Here is a 19789-nt window from a genome sequence, read left to right as displayed (position 1 = left end):
TTTGGGTAAATATAATATATGGCTTCTGTTGGAGAGGTTATTCTCTCTCAGAAATGCCTTATCAGAGAGCTACAATGCGAGGAGAAGCTCTAAACTTGTGTGCTGCCAGCTGGCTTGAGTGGAAAGGCAGAAAGCACCACTGAAAAGGCTGAAGACCCACCACTCATACCCTGAAGGCCAGTGTTACCATCTGAGTGACCACACTATGCCAAGCAGAGCAAGGTACAGAGTTAAGATGAGAATGGAAAGATTTCATGACATGCTGATTTTATAAGCAGTGTCAATTAGCAAGTCAAATTTTAATAAAGTCTTGGGTCATGGCATCACAGCTATTCAGTATTTTAAAATTTGTCATATCTTTTCGGAGGCATACAGCTGGAAATCATGCTGGTTTGTTCCTCCTGTAAGCAAATCCAAAATAGCACCTCAGACAACCCATATTCGTCCCTGTCCTTCTTTATCTTGGTGAGAGGAAGGGCCTGATTCATTTCTACCTGCATACTGTAATCTCACAACATCAGATAAGCTTTTCTCACGTCATCAGCCTGCTTTCCTATGGCCTGTTTGCTCATCCTCTGCTCTGGGGGTGTGAAAACCACCTTGAGGCAGCCTGAATGACAGCTCAACAACAATGTGCAGGAGACACCCACACAGCCCACATCTCTAGGGCAAGGGAATGCACCTCTGGCTTTGTCTCCTGATGTTCTCCTGAGAGCTAAGCATGGAGGAGTTGTTGTGGTACAAAGCATCTTCTCTCTTGTATCCTTGGTAGAATTGTTTGCCATCCTCTGTGGAAAACAGAGCCAACTGTGCTAAGGGAGCCCTTTAGTGAGGTGGATCCTCCTCAGGGATGCTGCGGAGCACCAAGGATGCCATCCCAGGTGTTGTGTCCTTGCAAAGTTGGCATTTGGGAGCCCATGGAGTTGTTGGCACTCTTGATGGGAGCAGGTTCAAGTAGTTTTTCTGAAAACACAAGCAGACTCCTGATAAATATGAGCAGAGAGTTTTAGTTAAAAGTTACAGCTTTCCTTCATCTGCAGTGACTGAAATTATTTTTGCTAATCATCAAAAGAAACTGGATGTAGGATTAAAGCAAAGAAATTATCTAGACACCTGAATTATGAATTTTGCATCATGAATTATTGCCTAAAATAGTGTGATGCACTAAATACATCTAGGGCAAATGTTCTTTAGATTTGAAAGACTGGAAAGGATACCAGCTTCAGGGAAAAGAAATAGTTTCTTTATCCTAAAAAAAAATTGGGCAATTTTTCTTTCCCTATTTGGTAACTAGTAATTTCTAAACTCTTTATACAAATTTTGCCACAGTGATGTTTTTGGGTGTTGGCTGCTCATCTTGAAATGCTTCCCTGGGATTTGATTTTCAGAAGGTCACTGGTAAGCATTTGCCAAAACCCATCTGTCATCGGGGAAATGGAGAACTAAAAACTGATACAACAAAACCCAGATGGTTACTTTTGGGCAGAAGCATGGCTCTCTATCTTTTCTACCTCTTCTTACTTCCTCATTGCCAAATGCCAGAAATTTGCAATGTGGCATCATTAAAGTTTCTTAACCAACTTTCATGGTTTCCACATCAGAGCTTTGGGACAGGGGACTTCCTTTCTGAAGGGCATTCAAGGAGTTTGGCTACAGAGGGTGAAAAGGGGAAAGACTTGAGTAGAAGAAAAACACTGGTGAGTGCTAGATAACCCATATCACTGGATAGATGCATAAATCACTTTTTTTATCCTGGCTTGAGGTCTGAGACTTACCCCACTTGGTGTTAACACAGACTCACTGATGGGACATCCACTTATACACTGTGACTCACTTCTGCCCCAGCCCAAAAGAAACTTTTGTCTGCTACCATTCCAGCTACTAGTACAAACTGGAATTCCATATCTTGCACATTATCTTTTATCTGGACATTTCCCAACACCGCTATCGCTGTATCGCTCGGAGGCAAGATTATTCAGGCTTCCTGCTGGGGATCTGCAGCATCTCTGCTGCACAGAGTGAAGCACACACCGAGACTGAAAAAAGAGCTCTTTCCAATATGCATGGACTAGATTCGGGCATACTTAGATATACAATTGTTATCATTTCTGCTTCCTGAAAATCATTTCTTGGCATCTGATCTTCGCTGAAAGTGACTGTGAAGGTAACGTGTTGCTTGTGTTAAATTCAGAGCTCAGAGATCTCCAGAACATACCTGTTCTCTGCTGTATGTGATGGGGATCTAGTGAAAAATGAGGGACTTGCTGCTGGGGTGCCTGTCTGCCACCTTTTTGTGGGACTGAGAGAGCTGAATTTGTCGTTTGGTCCCCAAAATGCATTTTCACTTACTCATTCTTCCAGAAGTGATGAAGAGGTGTCTTTTCCTTCAGGAGGTATAGTTTGGGGGGTGAAAGTCACTCGGCCCCCAATTTTTATCTTCCCTGCATAGTATTAGAATAAGATGTTTACTCAGATATTTTCATTTTGAGAAAATACTCCAGTGAGGGGAATGAGTTTTATTGGAGGTTATTTAACACCCTCAAACTTTGTGGCTACTTTATGTTGGTAGTTTTAAATATACCCAATCACTGAGGCTAAATGATGAATGGTGGCAAAAAAAGTTACAGGGAGAAAAAATACACAAATCCTCCAGTGTTAATTTGTTTTCTAAGCTTGGAAGATGGGGAGATACTACTTCTGTGTCACACTCCAGTAAAACCTGGAGTGACATTCCTGAGTCCTCTTCTTTCTTTTTATCATTTGGTTGTACAGCATTCACTCTACATTATTTAGGCAAAGAAAAGACAATTTCTGGTGTGGTGTCCAGCAGCTTAATTTAAATACATTTTTTTAAAAAAATTAAAAAGAAAAAAGGGACAGGAAAGCCTGAACCATACTTTTTCATGGCTGTGGACATTCCAGTGCTGAAAAAGGAGGTTGGTCCAGCATCATCAGGCTTGGAATGCTTCATCATGGAATATAGATAGATTTGAAAGGCAGAAGATTGCCTGCTCATTTTTTCTGAACAATTTAGTTGGGTAGATTTTGCTAAATCCTATGCCTATACCCCTCATATTTAAATAACCTTGTACTGAGCATTTATCAGGGTTCGAAAAAGATTCAATAACTCATTGAAATATATTACAGCTCTCTTTTATGCATCCAGAGCAAGAGCAGAAAGACGTCAGAAAGGTATTATAAGAGAGTGAACATTTATCTGAAATGCTATTTATATTTCATTGAATTGGCTGAAAAGGACTGTGGAAGGCCAATAATGAGTGAGGGAGGCAGGCAGCCGTCCCACTGTGCAGGAAGGATGGTGTCTTGATGGATGATTTAATGACTCCAGTGTGTGTGGAGGGGCCAGAGACCAGGCAGCTGACCAGGCAGAAATGTTCTGTGTTTAAGGCACAGCTTGAGTGGGGGAAGAAGAGTGATGCAGTGCCTGCTTTCCGCCTCACTAACAGTTTGATGGTCCTTGTGCTGCTGGTTTTGATTCCCATGGGGCCATTCCTCATTGTGAAGGCAGGAGTCATGCCCGCCTTCTCATGGCTCAACTCTCTTCTGGGATGAATTTATGTGTCAGATTTGTATCAAGCCCCAGCTGCTCACCTTTCTACATCCCTCAAGAATGGGCCTGAACAAATGCTGCTGTATTTAACAGCGTATTTTTTCTAATATCCTAATTTCTGGAATGGGACAGAAAAGAAATGAAAATACAGTTCTGAGTCTGAAGATAGAGGAAAAGGTAAAGGTAGAGGAAAGAGGTAAATCTGTGGGATGCCCAGACAGGGTAAGAAAACAGAAAAGATAAAAGGTGTTCTGAATAGACAGCCATTTTGGAGAGGCATGTGTCTGCTTTATGGTGACATGGCTATGAACAGTGGTAGATAAAAACAGCTGCCCTTGTCATCTTCTTGAATACATGCAAGTCTAAACCATCAGTGTCAGATATCAGCATAAAATCTGATGCAAGTGAAAAGACAGACAAGTGCAAACAAGCCCTCTGTGAATTTTCAGTGATAGAGCTAGGCAAATTGTGGCAGAAGAAGTTTAAACTGAGTATTATGAAAAATGTCCTCATGGAAATTTTTCATGTTGTCAAGCATTGGAACAGGCTGCCCAGGGAAGCAGCTGAGTCACCATCCCTCGAGGTATTTAAAAGGTCTGTAGATGTGATGCTTAGGGACAAGGTTTAGTGGTGGATTTGGAAGCACTGGGGTAACAGCTGGACTTCATTATCTTAAAGGTGTTTTCCAACCTAAATGATTCTATGATTCTATTATCTGAAAGGTGAAATGTTAAGGGATGACCTCATGCCTGAGTTTGCCTTGTCTGTATAAGACTAGATTACCAATGCAGTCTTTACTGACTGCTGCATTGCCCTCACCTTCTTGAATTAGAGGATGTATGTTCCTCCAAGGGCTTTGAGTTCTTTGATACAACCTGACTTCTTTAAAGAGCCTGAAGGCTCTGCACATGGCTGGCTGGCCAGTGACTTGCCTAATCAATATTTGAAAAATCAACCTGTACTGCCTTTTCATATTCACCTATGGATGATGGATACTATTCCTGAAGGGCTATTTTGGAGGGACATTGTCCAGCGCAGCTGCAGGTCATTTATTATCAAAGCAAATCAGTGAAACACCTATTTAAAAAGACAAAAAACCCCACAACATCCCCCACCCTGTTATTGAATGGCAAAATGCCACCACAGTACATATGTTGTAGAGATCCCATTTCTGAGCACAGAAGTCCCAGTACAAGCCTCAATCAATATGTTTAAATAATCTTGTGAACTTTGGTATGTGCTAGAAATGCCTCCACTGACATTCAGCACTGTTTCCTAGCCCAAACACTGGGAATAATTACCTTTTATTGGCACCTGTTCCGTGCTAAGATTAAGAGGCTGTTGAGCTGCAATTCTTTTATTTGCGTTAGTGGAGGAAAGATCAAATGAAGCAAATATAATCAAACATTTATTTTTCTTCTTCTTTGATGTTGTGTTGTTCCCCTTTTAAGTGCTTACAACCTGATAGCATCAGGGGCAAGCTTTTGCCTAGGCACCCTCCACCACAGCTTCATCAGCACTCAACTGGGAGCCTGATAGGGGGTTGCATTTCTGACAAAACCCAATGCAATAGCAATAGTGCTGCAGGGTTCGATGCAGTAGATGGGATTTTGGCTTGCCCAGCAGGTTACTAGCTATTTATGGCAAGGCAATAATCACACTGAGTTGGTAATGCTTGGATCTCACTTCTCTGGGATTTAAATGAGTACCCAAACTGCAGGGCAGCAGAGACTCTGTCCCAGACTTCCTGACTTGTACTTACAGCTGGCTCTGACTGACTCTCTTATCTAAGGCCTCAAACAAGTCTTCCAGTAATATTGCCACACTCTCTTGCTCCTTAATTGACAGACTTGAGGGTTTGGGGTATTTTTGTCTAGATAATAGCAAGAATTAGGTCTTCTTTAAATTGGAAAAGGCCCACAGCCGTGCCCACCGAACTCAAACTGCAAAATCTATGCTAGTAAGATTACTTCTGGATTTGTAAGGTCATCTGCACACAGTAAGAACGCCACAGCCAGGTTTGTTTTTCTGCACTAGTATCAAACAAATGAGGAAATGTACTGCATCACCAATAATCACAGAGTCAAAGAATAATTTAGTTTGGAAAAAGACTTTAAGATCATCAAGTTTAACTGTTAACCCAGCACTGTCATGTCCACCACTAAACCGTGTAAATCACTACAGGGCTCCTTACAGGCAGTAGTGAGAAATACACTTTGAAGGTGCACTTCATCTAATCTCCACTTTGCAAAAAGCCATCCTTAGTAGAAAATCCAAATCACCCCCTTTTGTCAATCCTAACAGCCAGACCTTCCCAGCAGTGCACAACCTGCACAATAATTGTGCAAGGTGGTGTAGCTGTATTTTTCACGGGTTCCCTTTTTGAAATCCTTAAGAGGTTCGTTCCCACATTTTGTTGTATCCAAACTGAAGTCATGTCAGCGATTTACGTTTCTAAGAGCGCAGATATCAACACCCTTGCAAGCTGGGACAATTAATTTCATTAAAGGTGGCAGAATAAAGGATAATCATCTCAGCTACAGCATGGTAATAACTTGGAACAAATTTTTGGATATGAGTGTAAGAAAATACTGGTTTTAATGCTTTCCCTGCAGCTTTGAATGACAATGAGATGGAGAGACTCTGAAATAGACGCATAACTTGAACTACAAGCAGCAACTGATAAGGAAACGGGGGCAGAGGGAATGACTCAGTTGGCTGTGGTGCAGCCACAAATCCACATGGGGCTCTGGAAATGTTCATCCGTGCCAGTGATAATGCACCAACTGCAGAGATGCTTATGACAGTCAGAGAAATTTGGAGAGCAGTAATGAAAAATAACCAATGCAAGAAACCACTGGGAACTTCAGAGTCAAAGGGCACAAAGGACAACGTTTTGAAAATAAAAGGAAGAAAAGGGACTGAGAGGATCTTTGATCTAAAGGCTTCTTCCTGCAGGTGTTATCTCTCCAGACACAAAAATACAAGGCTTATATCTATTCCCATAAGAATTGAACAGCATGTCAAAGAGGAAAGAAAGGGAGAGAAAACCTTCCAAGATAACATTTAATCATCATAAAAATGCATGCATAAATGTGAGAAAGAGAAAAAAAGCATGTATCATAAAAATCAATATGCATAAGAATCTAACCAAACAGGAGAAAAATTGCAGTAATGTGTGCAGTGGCTTGGGCAGAATAGGATAGATAAATATACACTGCCATCTCATCTCCTTTTGTAAGATAACTACTTTGTATTTCTTTTTTCAACTAAGTGGCCTCTAATACTGACAGATGGCAAATCAATTCTTGTTTGTCCTGTTTTGGGGCTTCATTGAAGTATTTTCCATTCTCTTTTCTTTTCAATGGCTTTTTCCAATGTATTTTCTGTATACATAAACAGATCTTTAGGGACCCATTATAGAAAGCAGCATTGAAACTAACTTCATCCTCACATCTCATTTCACAGTTCTAGTGGCAATCATGTATTGCTCCCTACAGGGAAGGGGTGACTCTTAAATCGTGTTGAAGACCTTACTCAGAAAATCAGAAACCCTAACTCAGTTCCATTGCATCTCTCTCAGGGTTAGCAAAGATGGAAGCTGATACTGGACCTGTCCCTTAGCTGATTTGGCACCACCACACAAACCAAATACGTTAGGTGTCAGGAACTCCTATGGAAACATGAGAAATGGAGAACTGTTGTGCGTCCTTCAAACTCCAGAAACCACACTCCTGCTCTTGGAATCAGCCTAGAGGACTGTATTTCTTCACCAGCTATGCATGTACCCTAACAGTGCTCTGCCATCATGGAAATTCAGGCTTGTCTTTTCATGCTTTGCCTCAGGTTTTGGCAGCCATCACATGTGCAAGTATCTCAGCTCTGCTTAAACTGAGAGAGGCTTGAGGGTGTGGCTGGAGCACTTGGGCTAGGAGTTACTGAGTGGGGCACTCCATGGCCCATTAGCCCCTGCTGCCTCTCTGGTGACCCCCAACCAAAGCCTTCCCCTACGTGTTGTGTCCCCCCACACATCACACTTGCTACTGGCCTGTACATGAGGATATGGTAACTGAGATTTAGCTCTGGGGACCCCCACATGTGCTAAAACTCCCAAAAAACATAGACTGGATCAAGGTGGGTGAGCTGAGCAAGCTCTTCAGTGTGTTCTGGCATCCTGAGAGCAAATACAGAGAACTGCAGGACTTTCCTTCAGAGCAGATTTAACCAAAACCCTGCCAAGTAATGTACATCCCTCCTGATCTGTGTGCTGAATGGAGGGAGCTGTGGGCCCTCCCATTTCCTCAGCAGGGAGCAGCAGCGGATGGGCCATCGTATACCATGGATATACCTGTGTGTTTATTTATGCATATATTATCACCAGCCCAAATTCAACCTTGAAAAAATTCAACTGACTCTGTCTTCTGCCTAATAGCAAGCAAATGACTGTGGAGCTGGGTTATTTCAGGGCACTGAGGGTTTCCCATCTTCAAGAGGTGGTGAACTCACGGTACCTCTGCCTCTGTCCTGTCCTTGCTTTCTCTTCAAAAACCACATGCGGAGATTCAGAGACACAAAAGGTTGACTGCGTTTTCAGCACTATTTAGGTGAGTAATGCTGCAGGCAGGTACCTAGTGGGGTGTGCAGGAGCATTTCTTCAGTGTTCATTCCTCCACATACTTGGCTCTCGTGGTCACAAAAGGAAAGTGTCAGGGCTCTGAGGCACTCATAGGCTGTAACAACCGTGAGCAGCCCCACCAGCCCTGAGAACCCTGAACTACGCTCCTCTGCCACCTGGCGCAACCTGCTGCAAGCCCAGGTTGCAAACACATTGAAAAAACAATAGAGCTGAGGAGACAAAGGTGGTCAAAAGCTGTAGGGTGACCCTGCCAGACGGTTTTGGGCAGGGGACACCCCAGACATCACCTCTCTGCACCTGGTGCTTTTCAGAGGGCAGAGCTCTCTTTGTTCCAGCTCTCATATACTTTATTTCTAGGCAGGCAGCATCTCCTTGGTCACCCTTGACCTAGGTCTACTTCTCTGACTTGGGTGTTGTGCACAACCTAATGGAAGCATTTATGATGAAATCCCTTCCTTTGGGACAGGTTTGATTTGTTTTTTTACCTCCCATTAACTTCATTTATGCACTTACTAAGATTAAAAGGCAACATCAAGAGCTCCTCTGCTCCTGTACCAAGACAGCTTTAGGTCTTAATGTGTCAGGGACTTGGAAGTAATATAAAATCTGCTTGGCAAAAGGCAGGATTTGCTATCTGATTTGAATGGGAAGAAAAAAGATTTCACACCGGTCTGGGGAGGAGCCAGTGGGGCGGGTTCACCTTCCCAGCTGGCCTCCAAATCTAAGTATGCAAATCCCTCATTCTCTGACCAGACTGCATATTTTAAAAGTTTTGGGGGCTTTTTTTCTTTGGTTGGTTTAAGAGCTTGACTAACGTGTAAGGTACAGCTCAAAGCAGCTCTATGTTACACACAGAGTTATCTCGCCACTGTTTCTACAGGCTAAAATGAAAAAAAATAACACAGCTGATTACAGGCTTGAGCTACATGCTTTGCAGGTTTACATGCCTGGGAGCAGCTTGGGATCTATCTCTGTACTTTATAAGTGCTGTTGTTTTGCTTTGTGTTTTGCAATAGATATAAAGCAGAAGCCATTCTGGAGACCTCTCTGCTAGGAAGGCTTTTCTTGCCTATTATTAGCACCCTGCTTTTGCAGCAAGTGCTCATGAGCCAATATGCAGAGTTTTAGAGGACTTCAAAGTGTCATTGGGAACCAAGTGATATGTGTGTTAAAAAGGGTTTAATGGAGCTGCAGTCGCTGTAGCAGTGTCTTTTTATAGCAAGTTTTTACAGCGTTAAGAAAAACATCCTGCAGATTTCAGTAGGATTGGCATATGGATAAGGTACTTTGCACTATGATTTTTGTTTATCTGCTCTTAAAAAAATAAAGAAAACCAGCATTGCTAGCTATAGGGAGAATGATAAACAGAAACAGTTTAGCAAAACTCAGGCAACAGCTATTACCTTCATTTTGGGTTTAATTATTTTTATATTTTTCAAAAGAAAGCATACATTTGAAAGCAAATGGCTTGGCTTAAGGAATGGAAATACAGAATGATTTGTATTCACGTTGAAGATTTTGTAGTCTTATTTTTTTTCCCCCAGAGCCAGTGGATTATATCATAATTAGCACAAGGCAAATCCTTCTTATCAAAGTTGAGGCAAATTTTCTGGGACCGTCTTTAAAAAGTCATAGTGGAGGCTCCCAAGGAAGGAAGTGGTTTGCAAAAAACACATTAAATACTGAAGCAGATCTGATCCATGTGTGATCATGTCGGTCTGCAGGAACTGGCTGGAAATTGCTGGTTTTGATACCTTCTCTAGTTTTTCTTTTTACAACACTATTTATAAGTCTCTTTTAATTATTCCTGGGAAGAATGGAGGGATACTTTATGAGACAGACTCCTCATTGTCCTTTAGCAACCCATGTCATTGGCCTGCCCACTTCTGAAAGAGACAGACAAGGAATCAAAAGGAAAGATGGGTACCCATTGCCCACTGAGGCAAGAGAGGGGAAGAGACTTGCCCAGGTTTATGCATAAAGGCAGAGGCAGACCAAGGACACAGCATTGTCCCTCCAGCGCCTCAGGCCTAAACTGCCTCCTTCAAGCCATCCTTGCATCCAGAGTCTGGGATGTAGCTGTTTGGACTTGTTCCACCTCTGAATTCACATAATTTAAATGTGTTTTACTCTGCTTTTGCTTCAGGCTGGGGAATGACTTGTTTATGCCTTGTCTGAGGGATTAAAAAAAGTAGAGCCAGGGAAACCTTTAGTTGTTGTGACTGCCAAAGCAGGAACAGCACAGGATTTCTCAAGGCTCTCAGGCAGCTGGAAGCTGCAAGCGAGTGTGCTCAAAGCTGATGGGAGCAGGGGTTCAGCTCCCAGTGCTACCCTCACTCTGGCAGCCGTCTCCCATCCCTATGGCTCAGTCCCAGCAGAAATAAAGCCCTGGCAAAACCCCAGCATGGCAGCCCCGTCCCTCCCAGCCCTGCAGCTCTGTCTTGAGCAGCTTCTTTCATTTTTCACGCTCAGTCCTCCCGAACGGAAACCTTGGTCAGAAATTTTACAGATGCAGCCAGAGAGATACTTTCTTTCTTTTCTGCGGAGGAGGGCAGAGAGGTGACGGCACAGGGGGAAGGGTTTGTAGAGTCGGTTTTTTTTTTTTTTTTCTTTTTCCGTTTTTGCAACACTAGTTGTTCAGGGGAGTGTCTTGTGTTATTAATGCTGAGTGGCTCTGGCAACTCCTGTGGTTCAAGGTCGTTAGTCATCCGCTGCTGCTGCAGGAGACACCGGAGCGCTGAGCCAGAGCTGTGCATCCAACCCTCTTGGTCTGCCAGGCCAGCAGGTTGGGAAGAGCTGCACATGGAGCAGCGGGGTCGTGTGGGGGTGTGGAGAGCAGCCTGGGGCCAGGGCCACAGGGGAATGCTCTCAGCATGCCCAGGCGTGTGGGACCTGCTGGGTTTAGTGGGTGGCAGGGCCTGAGAGGGGCTGAGGGGTTGGGAGAGCACCTGCGATGTGCGAGTGTGGGATCCTCCATGCATTCCATGAGAGGGCGAACATCTCTGTCCCACCTGGGAGTCTGTCCCTATGCTACTTACAGCTGCACAGGCACACCAGTCTTCTTCCCCTCAAGCTGCACTGATGCAGGATACTCCCTGAGAGTTAAGGGAATACAGGTCCACTTGCACCCTTCCCGCCTGATTTCTTCCTTTTTTACTTCCTTAGGATGAAGGAGTCTAGGCAAACATTCCTTAATTTATTCTGCATCCTCTGGCTCTTGCTGCTGCTGAAGACTGCCTCTTCCTCCCCTCTACCCCATGGAAAAGACCCACGAGCCCCTTCACTCCCCTTTGGGCTGTACAAAGGACACACCTGTGTTGGTATGTATCCAGGTTTTGTTTGCCTGCTGGACTAATTCATTCCTTACTTCACTGGTGAGCTGAGAGTTGCTATTCACATCATAAATCGCTCCTTTATCTATTTCAACAGCTGTTCTGCAAAATACTTGTAGCATTTGCTGAATCAGTCACTGAAGATTTTGCAAGGTCGTCATGGGATCTGGAATTATCTTATGATTTTGTTTTTGACTGGCTGCTTCCCAAAGTTCATGTTTTCACTCTGTGGTAAATGACATCTGAAAAGTTGGCTTTAATGTCTGCAGGTCTGGGATCTGGAAATGGGATATTATGAGGTCCTAGTGTTTCTTAGGGTTCATGATGCATTTTGCTTAAGTGGCAGGAAGGCACAGTTCCCTTCAGATTTTCCCAGGGTCTTCTCATTGATTTCAGTTCCTGGAAAACTATTCTTAAGAGTGGTTGGTCCATTCTTGGGCCAGAGGTCTTTGTGGTCTAAATAGCCATCTCTGGATAGCTGGGTTGCAAAGGCTGCCTTTTCACATGTCCTTTCCTTTTGGTGTGCACACATGTCTGCATGACCCATACTGAACTGGGGCGAGTTTGCAACCCCCTTTTCACATTACTTCAGTGACTGTGGAGATCCCCACAGTACCTATATGTGGGGGTAGGTATCCTACAGTATCAGGTGGCTAAGTGATTCCCAGAGCAAGACTGGTAACACTGGAGTCAGTGTAAACTGTGGATATTTCTGCACCAGAAATGCCCTTGGCATGGCACTCTATATACCTAGGGAGATGTGGTAGCTTATATTTTTTATGTGTGCAAATGGATATGTCTTATGCATTACAATCAAATACTGTACTTTGTCATCAGCAGGACTTGTTGATCTTACAGGCTTTTTTCAGCCTAAAAATTTCTATGATTCTTTTAGCTTCCCAAGACACCTTTGTGATGGAAACATAAACTCTGTCACAGCTCTCCATCCTTCAGAAGGAAATAATTCTTTCCACTGTGGCTTGGAGAATACAGTTAGAAATAATAATCCTAAACTTGACAAAAGCAGGTTTTTGCTTCACTTCGGAGCCACCCACAGTACCCCTGACACTTTTGGTAGGGCAGGGTGAATCAAAAGGAGAGCAGAGTCAGGGTGGTTGAGGGGCCACCAGCCACCAGCCAGAACATGAGAAAAAGAGGTGAAAAGCAGAAATGGCTGTGAGGGGCTGTCCTTGTTTGGGCTGGGAGCCAAGCAAGTGGTGACCGAGCAGCTGCCAGAGCTAGGGGGAAGTGGTGTTTTGTAGTGGTGAGATCTTAAGGCAGCTACAGTTTTGATGGCACAGGAAAGGCAGTGACCGTGCTCATCTGTTGGAATTTTACACTGGTGGCTTTTAGATGTCAGGTTGTGAGCACTGTCTGCCCTTTCCATCCTGTTGACTCAGAAAAGTTCTAAATTCCACACGTTGCACTGAGGTTGCCTTGTGCAAGATAACATGTCCCTTTTTTCCCTCCTAAAGGGAGGAGAGCTGTGCTAGCCCCATTGCTGAGACCACTGTGCATCTCTTTGTTCAGGGAGGACACATGGAAAGCACTGCCTCCCACAACTAATTTATCTTTCTGAAGTGTCCTTTCAGCTAAAAACATCCTTGTGAGCTCGACTCAGGACCCAAACAGACTGTGCCCACCTCTGTAAACCACAAGATAAAAATGAAGTGTGGCTAGTGCCAAAAGGGCATGAGCCAGCCTGGCAGGGAGGGCTAGTAGCTGCTAGCCCAGATGGCTGCCTCTGGGCTTTCACTGATTAGCTGCTCATTCGACCAACTCTGGAAAATACTGTGTCCCTTCCTTTCTTCAGGCAGAAGGGGAAAGCACAGAGGAATTGATGGTTGCACTTGCCACGGCTTGGAGCAGGAGTAATGTCAGCTCTTGCATCTGATTCCATGACCAGCCCTCTTAGGAGCAGATAGTAAGGCAGGATCAGCTTGTGATTTCTATCCAACAGCTTGACCCCAGATAGTTAGTTGGCTTAGTTTGCCACCTGGGAGGCAATGAGAAAGAGATATGAGTACTTCCTCTGTGTCTTCTTGGCCTTATAGATCAAGGCCAAGAAGAATCAGAGAAAATGATAGAATTGTTTGGGTTGGAGGGCACCTTAAAGATCCTGTAGTTCCATCCTCCCTGACATGGGCAGGGAAGCTTCCACTTGATCACCTTGCTCAGAGTCCCCTCCAACCAGGCCTTGAATAGTGGCAGCGATGGGGCATCCACAGCTTTTTTGGGTGACCTGTTCCTTCTCACTGTCACCATGAAGAATTTCTTCCTTAAATCTTATCTAATTTTTTTAATGTGAGAAATTCCTATTGCTAAGTGCATAGATTTCCTTGAAGCATTTTTTTTTTTCATGCAAGTTTAAATGTGTGGTCAGGTGTCTAATCTTTCAAAGTTATCTGCCTCCATTTTCTGAGGGAAATGAGGTGGCTGCACATTGAATTTCTGATCACTCCTGTGTACCACCTGCTTGATTGAGATTGCTATGTTCATAGCCAAAGCCAGTCAGAAAGTGAATGCTCTTTCAGTAACAAAACCAAGAAAATATTTCCCATTGAGCCTTTCCACTGAGAGTGTCACACTTCTTGAAGAGGTATGTGGAAGTAATATGACAGGAGAGCAAAGTGCAGCTCTGATACCTCTGTTAAATATGATACAACTTGGTTGCTTCCTCCTTCTGTTCCCCTTGCTTGCAGCACTCCCTGGGAAGGCACCACCATCTGCCCCAGTATATTCCAGTCCTATTGGCAAAGGATTCGGGTAATTCAAGGGGCTTCCCTGCCCTTAGCAGATCCTAAGAAATGTATTTTGGGTGGGTACCTATGTGCCAATATGGAACAGGGCTGGAGGAGAGGAGAGTGTGCCTCCAGTGAGGTTTAGACAGCAAAAATCACACAAAAAGTGATACATCAAAAATGATGTGACTCTCTACAGGTAGCAAAGGTTTTAATCACCTTTGCTAACTGTAGAAAGAGTCACATCATTTTTTTCTGCATTTTCCTGAAAAATGTGGCTGCTTCATTTAGAGAAAGTCTTTTCATAATTGACTTGACATACAAACAAAGCAACTGGAGGGTTCCTACCTAAAAAGGGGTTTAATACTGCTGCATTTTAGAGTTACAGCAAAGAGAGGAAAAGAACCAGATAATAACCCTCCCAACTACAGGATCATGTGTAGTATACCTAAGCAATTCCTAACCATCTAAGATAACTGGTCTGTAGCAGTACCTAACCACAACCAGATAAATGGCCTTTCTTTGGCCTTGCCACGAGAAAAATTTTCCCAGCATCTGACAGTCTTTTTCTCCATCAGTATTTCCTGTCTCCTCAGGCTGCTAAAATGCCACCATTTTTGTATTCTGTGAAATCAGCTCAGGCCCTTCCTCTGGATCTTCTGCACACTTTGCATGTGATATGTTTTTCTGGTTTTTCCTTAGAGAGGAAAAAGGGCTTTTTTAAGTTTTTCTACATGCAGAAGCCTGTGAAGCTGTTTTCCTCCTGCAAAGGCAGTGAGGTTCTGTTCTGTGCAGGGGTTTGGGAGCTACATGCTGAGTCTGGCTTTCCTTTCTGGGTTTGTTACTGGTGGGCAGCATGGCTTAAGGGATTTATTTGGGATGAGACCTAAAAATCCTTTTGCTGAGTGCAGCCTGACTTTTTTTGGTGTGACATCCTGGAAAGAGATGATGTGTACTTTTCTCTCAAAAGTTAGGCATGAATGAACCTTTCATATACTCAGGTCTTTATTTTCCCATCTTCTAAATGAGGAAAGTGCTGCCTATTTCAAAAGACAAGCAAAGTTTTACTTAATGTTAAGATACAAAAGGCAGTACAGTAACACTGGTAAACTGTTGAGACTGGTGTTAATGTTTCATCATTTTTCTACTGATTTTTAAAGCTTTTATTTAATTCCACCCTTACTTACCACAGAGCCCTTAAAGGTGTTTTGCAAATTGTCCTGCTCTCTAGCAAAGGTGACTTCATCCAGAGGTACCTGAAGCAACCTCAGGAAAGGCAGAAACTGCCCTGGAGGATGCAGAAAGTGGGGGAGACACTAAAAGAGAGATGGGAACTTGTGCATTCATCTCTCTTCAACATAGTAAGAAAGAGAATTTGGGGAATGATAGATTAGTCAGTTAAACATCAAATCCTCAAAAAATCCTGCAATAGTTAGTAAAACTTTTTAAAAACAACTTTCAGAAGTAGTGTTAGATCAATCTAATTTTCTTTGCCAATGGGATAATGCTATGTAGACATGGAATAAAAAGCAGATATTATAGCTGGGCTTTAGTATGGCTTTTGGCACTACCTCAGCACTAATCTTAAGCTTGAGAGATGTGTGACAGTGATTAAGTTCCTACAGGGGAGAACAAACTGATGAGTAGTCTTGTTCAGAGAGTAATTACAGGTAGCTCACTCCCTAAGCAAAAGGATGTACAAAATCAGGTCTTTCTTGGACTTCTCTTTTGAACATACTATCATTCTCTATTTTCACTAACCAGGATAACTAGCTATTAAATTAAATCAGTTCATGTAAAGCTGAAATTGTTTGCAAGTAAAATGGAGGGCAGAATTAAATTCAAAACAAGCTTGACAACTTGGAGTACTTGCATCTGAAAAGGTAATTTCAATATGGGAATGTTGAAGGCACTCACTTCAGCAGGAATAGTCAATGACACACACAGCAGATGAGGAACAACCGGCTGGGTAGCATCCCTAAGGAAGATCATTTGGGCTTGTAGTGGCACAATGATGGCATGCTGTCACGAAGCAGGCACACATGGCGCGCACCGAGACGTGCGAACAGAAATCAGCTTGCAAGACATGTGAAGTAACCTGTTACCTTTCTCGGCACTGACACAGCCTCAGAGGAGTTTCTGCCTTCCCTTTTGGGGCTGTGCATCAAGAATGATGCAGAGTGACAGGAGGTTCCAGAGAAAAACAAGCATAAGCTATAAAAGAAGGGTGAATAAATTAGAGTTAATTAGTCTAGAGAAGAAAAACTTGAGAAAAGACATATTTGTCCGTGAAAGCATTAAAGGCATGATCCATTCTCCAAGAAGTAACAGAAATGGGTACTAGTGGGGACATTCAGGTTAGGAAGAGGATTTTCCTGTGACAGTGATAAGCAAGCAGAGTAAGAAGTTCCTGAGAAATCTGTAGAAGACTTCATTAGAGATCTTTACAACCTGTGTCTGCCCTGTCCCTTCGGAATGGCCTAGATGGTTTAGATCATCTGTTAGGGCAGAGGTTTTGTAAGAGTACTCACTCCAGGCCAGCATTTCTGGAGCTCTGTACTGTGGCTGCAAGAAGCAGTTGCAAAGAGCAGCATTTATTTGTTTTCCCCCCACAGCAGACTGCCCTGCTCTACTGGCGATTAACTTTGGTTGCCATTTTCAGAATGGGGTGTTTAGCCAGGGAGCCCTCAATAGAGCCAGACAGCAGTGCTCTCCATTTTCTCTGCTAGCAAGCAGAGATCCTGTGGGTCAGCAGCCAGAAAAGCAAATTTCCCTATCTTTGTGCTTGATGTAATGCCATTCTCAGCAACCTTTGTGGGTCACCACCTCCATTCAGCCAGGAGCACACCGTTCCTAGCATAGGAAGAAGCATGTTTTCGAAACGTTTTTTCAGCTCTGATTGCATTAAGAACGAGTGTTTCTGAGCTACCAGCAGAGTAAAACGCTGGCCTCTACCTGTGTTGATTTGTGTGGTAGTCATTGTCCTCAACAGTTTGCCTCTGTCTAGCTGTGCATGAGTGCAGGGATGAAATATGCCCCTTGGAGTGGTAGCAGGACCAGTGGTGTTCAGAGTTCCCAATCACTTCCCACAATGGAACATGCCAAATGGAGTTGGAGGCTTTTAACAACTGTCTCAGACAGAGTGGCTGTACACATATTGTCTGGGGGGGGGCACCATGACAGAACGTATAATTTACAGCTCAGTGAGTTCTGTAAAAAAGCCTTGCTTAATATCAGTGTAGCACCACAATGTATTTTACTCTGAAATGTTGGGAATCTACTCTGATTACAGATAAGTCAGTTCCAAGCCGTAGCAGCTCTGCCCACTTCACCAGCATTGCGCCATTTAATCAGTAAAAAAGTTTGACCTGATGATCAGCAATAAATACTAAATTTGATCCTAACATTTTTCCCTGTGATTATACTTTAGCTAGCACAAACACAGGTATGGGAATAGTACAGTGGAGATACTAAAGCAACCACTCAGCAACCTTTCAGCAACTGACAGTAAAAATTTCTTTTCCAAAATCACCCCAAATCTTATTGAAAGCTTATGATTCTAAAATGTAAACACAGCTATTGATCACAATGAAAAGATGTGCTCAGCATGCCAACACATCCGTATCTATGTGTGTGTAAATACACAATCACATCCATGTGCATTTGTACACATGGATAGTCTTGAACATTATAAATAACTGATGCTTGCCTTGAGTACAATAATCATTTTATTGATTGTCTGTTTTGATGCTGATTCCCACATCTGTGCCTCTCACTCTTGTTCATGTGTTAACCCTACAGGGAACTACTGCTCATGTTTAAGGTAATAATTTTTACTGCTTTTAGGAACTGTATATCTGAAAAAAAAGGTTCTTGCATTCCGAATCCTGAAATGGGGAAGCCTTTGCAACAAGGATAAACTTATCCACTTACACTAACACCCCCTGCCAACATTCGGGTTTCAGTAAATTTTCAACATCCTTTCCTGATTTGGAAAAGAAAAATGTGTTAATTTCACACATACATACACAGTGGCTTTTTTCATACTAATTAATACAGAAAACATTTCTATTGGAAATGCCTGGGGTTATAGATTTTGTTAAATAGGGCTCTTTGAAGTGTAATGTCGGAAACACCAGGGATACATTTGGCTGCCAGGTATGGATACCAGAGTCTTCCACTAGATGGAAACTGAATTTTCTGTATGTCATAACTGTACATCAGTTCAGAGTCCTTGTTGTATGTCTAAATGAAACAAAAATGTATGACTGGAGCTCTCAAGTTAGGGTGCCTTAGGTGGCCCACTGCTTTTGCATGAGCAACAGAAATAATAACTGGTATTCCAGGTTTTGATGGAATTTGTTACTAATGCACTCAAAATGCTGATATTTTGATATTAATATTTTAAAAATTGCTTTAGCCACTACACTATGTGTAATTTAATGCCCAGGGACAAGTTTGTTAATAGTGAACCTTTTAGTATTTCCAAGATATTTCATAAGACTTAGCAAATTGAGGGTGAAAGGGTCTTGTATATGCCAACATATTTATATATGGATACCTATAATTATGTTCAATCACCTCAGTATCTCTGTAAAATACATTAATTCTGTATATGGGATAGGAAGCAAAGTCTGAGTTAAAAGACTATCACTCAGATCCATTTCCAAATTACCTTTCAAAGCAACAAATCCTTTGGCTGTATATGGCAGGATAACTGTCCTTGCTTTGCATATACAGTTATGTCATTTGAGCTGAATATTTCACTGAGCTGGAATGAAACATTGAGGTTATAAAGGGCTGTTCTTTGAAAGTATCGGCTCAGTAATGAGAAGCAGTGCAGGAAGGCAATATGGATATTGGGCCCTGTTAGGAAAGGAATATACAGTAAGTGAGATGCTGGCACAGGTTTCCCAGGGAAGTTGTGGAAGCCCCATCCCTGGCTTTGTTCAAGGCCAAGTTGGATGGGACTTTGAGCAACCTGGTACAGTGGAAGGTGTCCCTGCCCACAGCTGGGGGGGTTTAAACTAGATGATCTTTAAGGTCCTTTTCAACCTAAACCATTCTATTATTATATGAAAAAGAAAACATTCCTGGATTGTAAGTTTGCATAACCATGCTCTCCTTGCACCTAAAATACTCATGTGGATGTCCCCATCTCAGAGGAGAAAACACTACTTCTTATTATCTCCCTCTGTGAATTTCAAAGAGAAAGGTTGAACTGGAACTGGATTGGACTAATTTGGAAAGAAGTATTTTTATGCCAGAACAACAGCGTCAGCACAAGGAGTAGCAATATCCTCTTTTGTAGACAGGTTCTTGGGTCTCCTCACCTGTAGGCTTTAAGAGATGCCTTGGAGCTTAGGATCATCTATAAATGGAAGAAGCTAAGACTGTGTTTTGGGAAACCCTTCATCTTCTGTATAAAGCCAGGAATGTGATAAATGGCTTCACGTGTGCAGAGCCTTGCTGCAGCAGACAGATTTTTGAGGCAGAGGTTTGCCACATC

The 19789-nt window shown here is 42.9% G+C and overlaps 1 protein-coding gene across 1 annotated transcript in view; it reads left to right on the top strand.

The window, feature by feature from the left end:
- The first annotated feature begins 10868 nt into the window (after nt 1-10868).
- The window catches only part of AOAH (acyloxyacyl hydrolase), a 73265-nt gene continuing 64344 nt past the window's right edge, over nt 10869-19789 (top strand). Inside the window, exons 1-2 of the mRNA XM_041407827.1 lie at nt 10869-10990; nt 11370-11527. Of these exons, the coding sequence (XP_041263761.1) occupies nt 10869-10990; nt 11370-11527 (280 nt within the window). The remainder of the gene's footprint in view (nt 10991-11369; nt 11528-19789) is intronic.

The sequence above is a fragment of the Onychostruthus taczanowskii genome, unplaced genomic scaffold (genome assembly GCF_017590055.1).
Source record: "Onychostruthus taczanowskii isolate IOZ18803 unplaced genomic scaffold, ASM1759005v1 scaffold28, whole genome shotgun sequence".
NCBI lineage: Eukaryota > Metazoa > Chordata > Aves > Passeriformes > Passeridae > Onychostruthus > Onychostruthus taczanowskii.
This window is presented reverse-complemented; position numbering and strand designations above follow the sequence as displayed.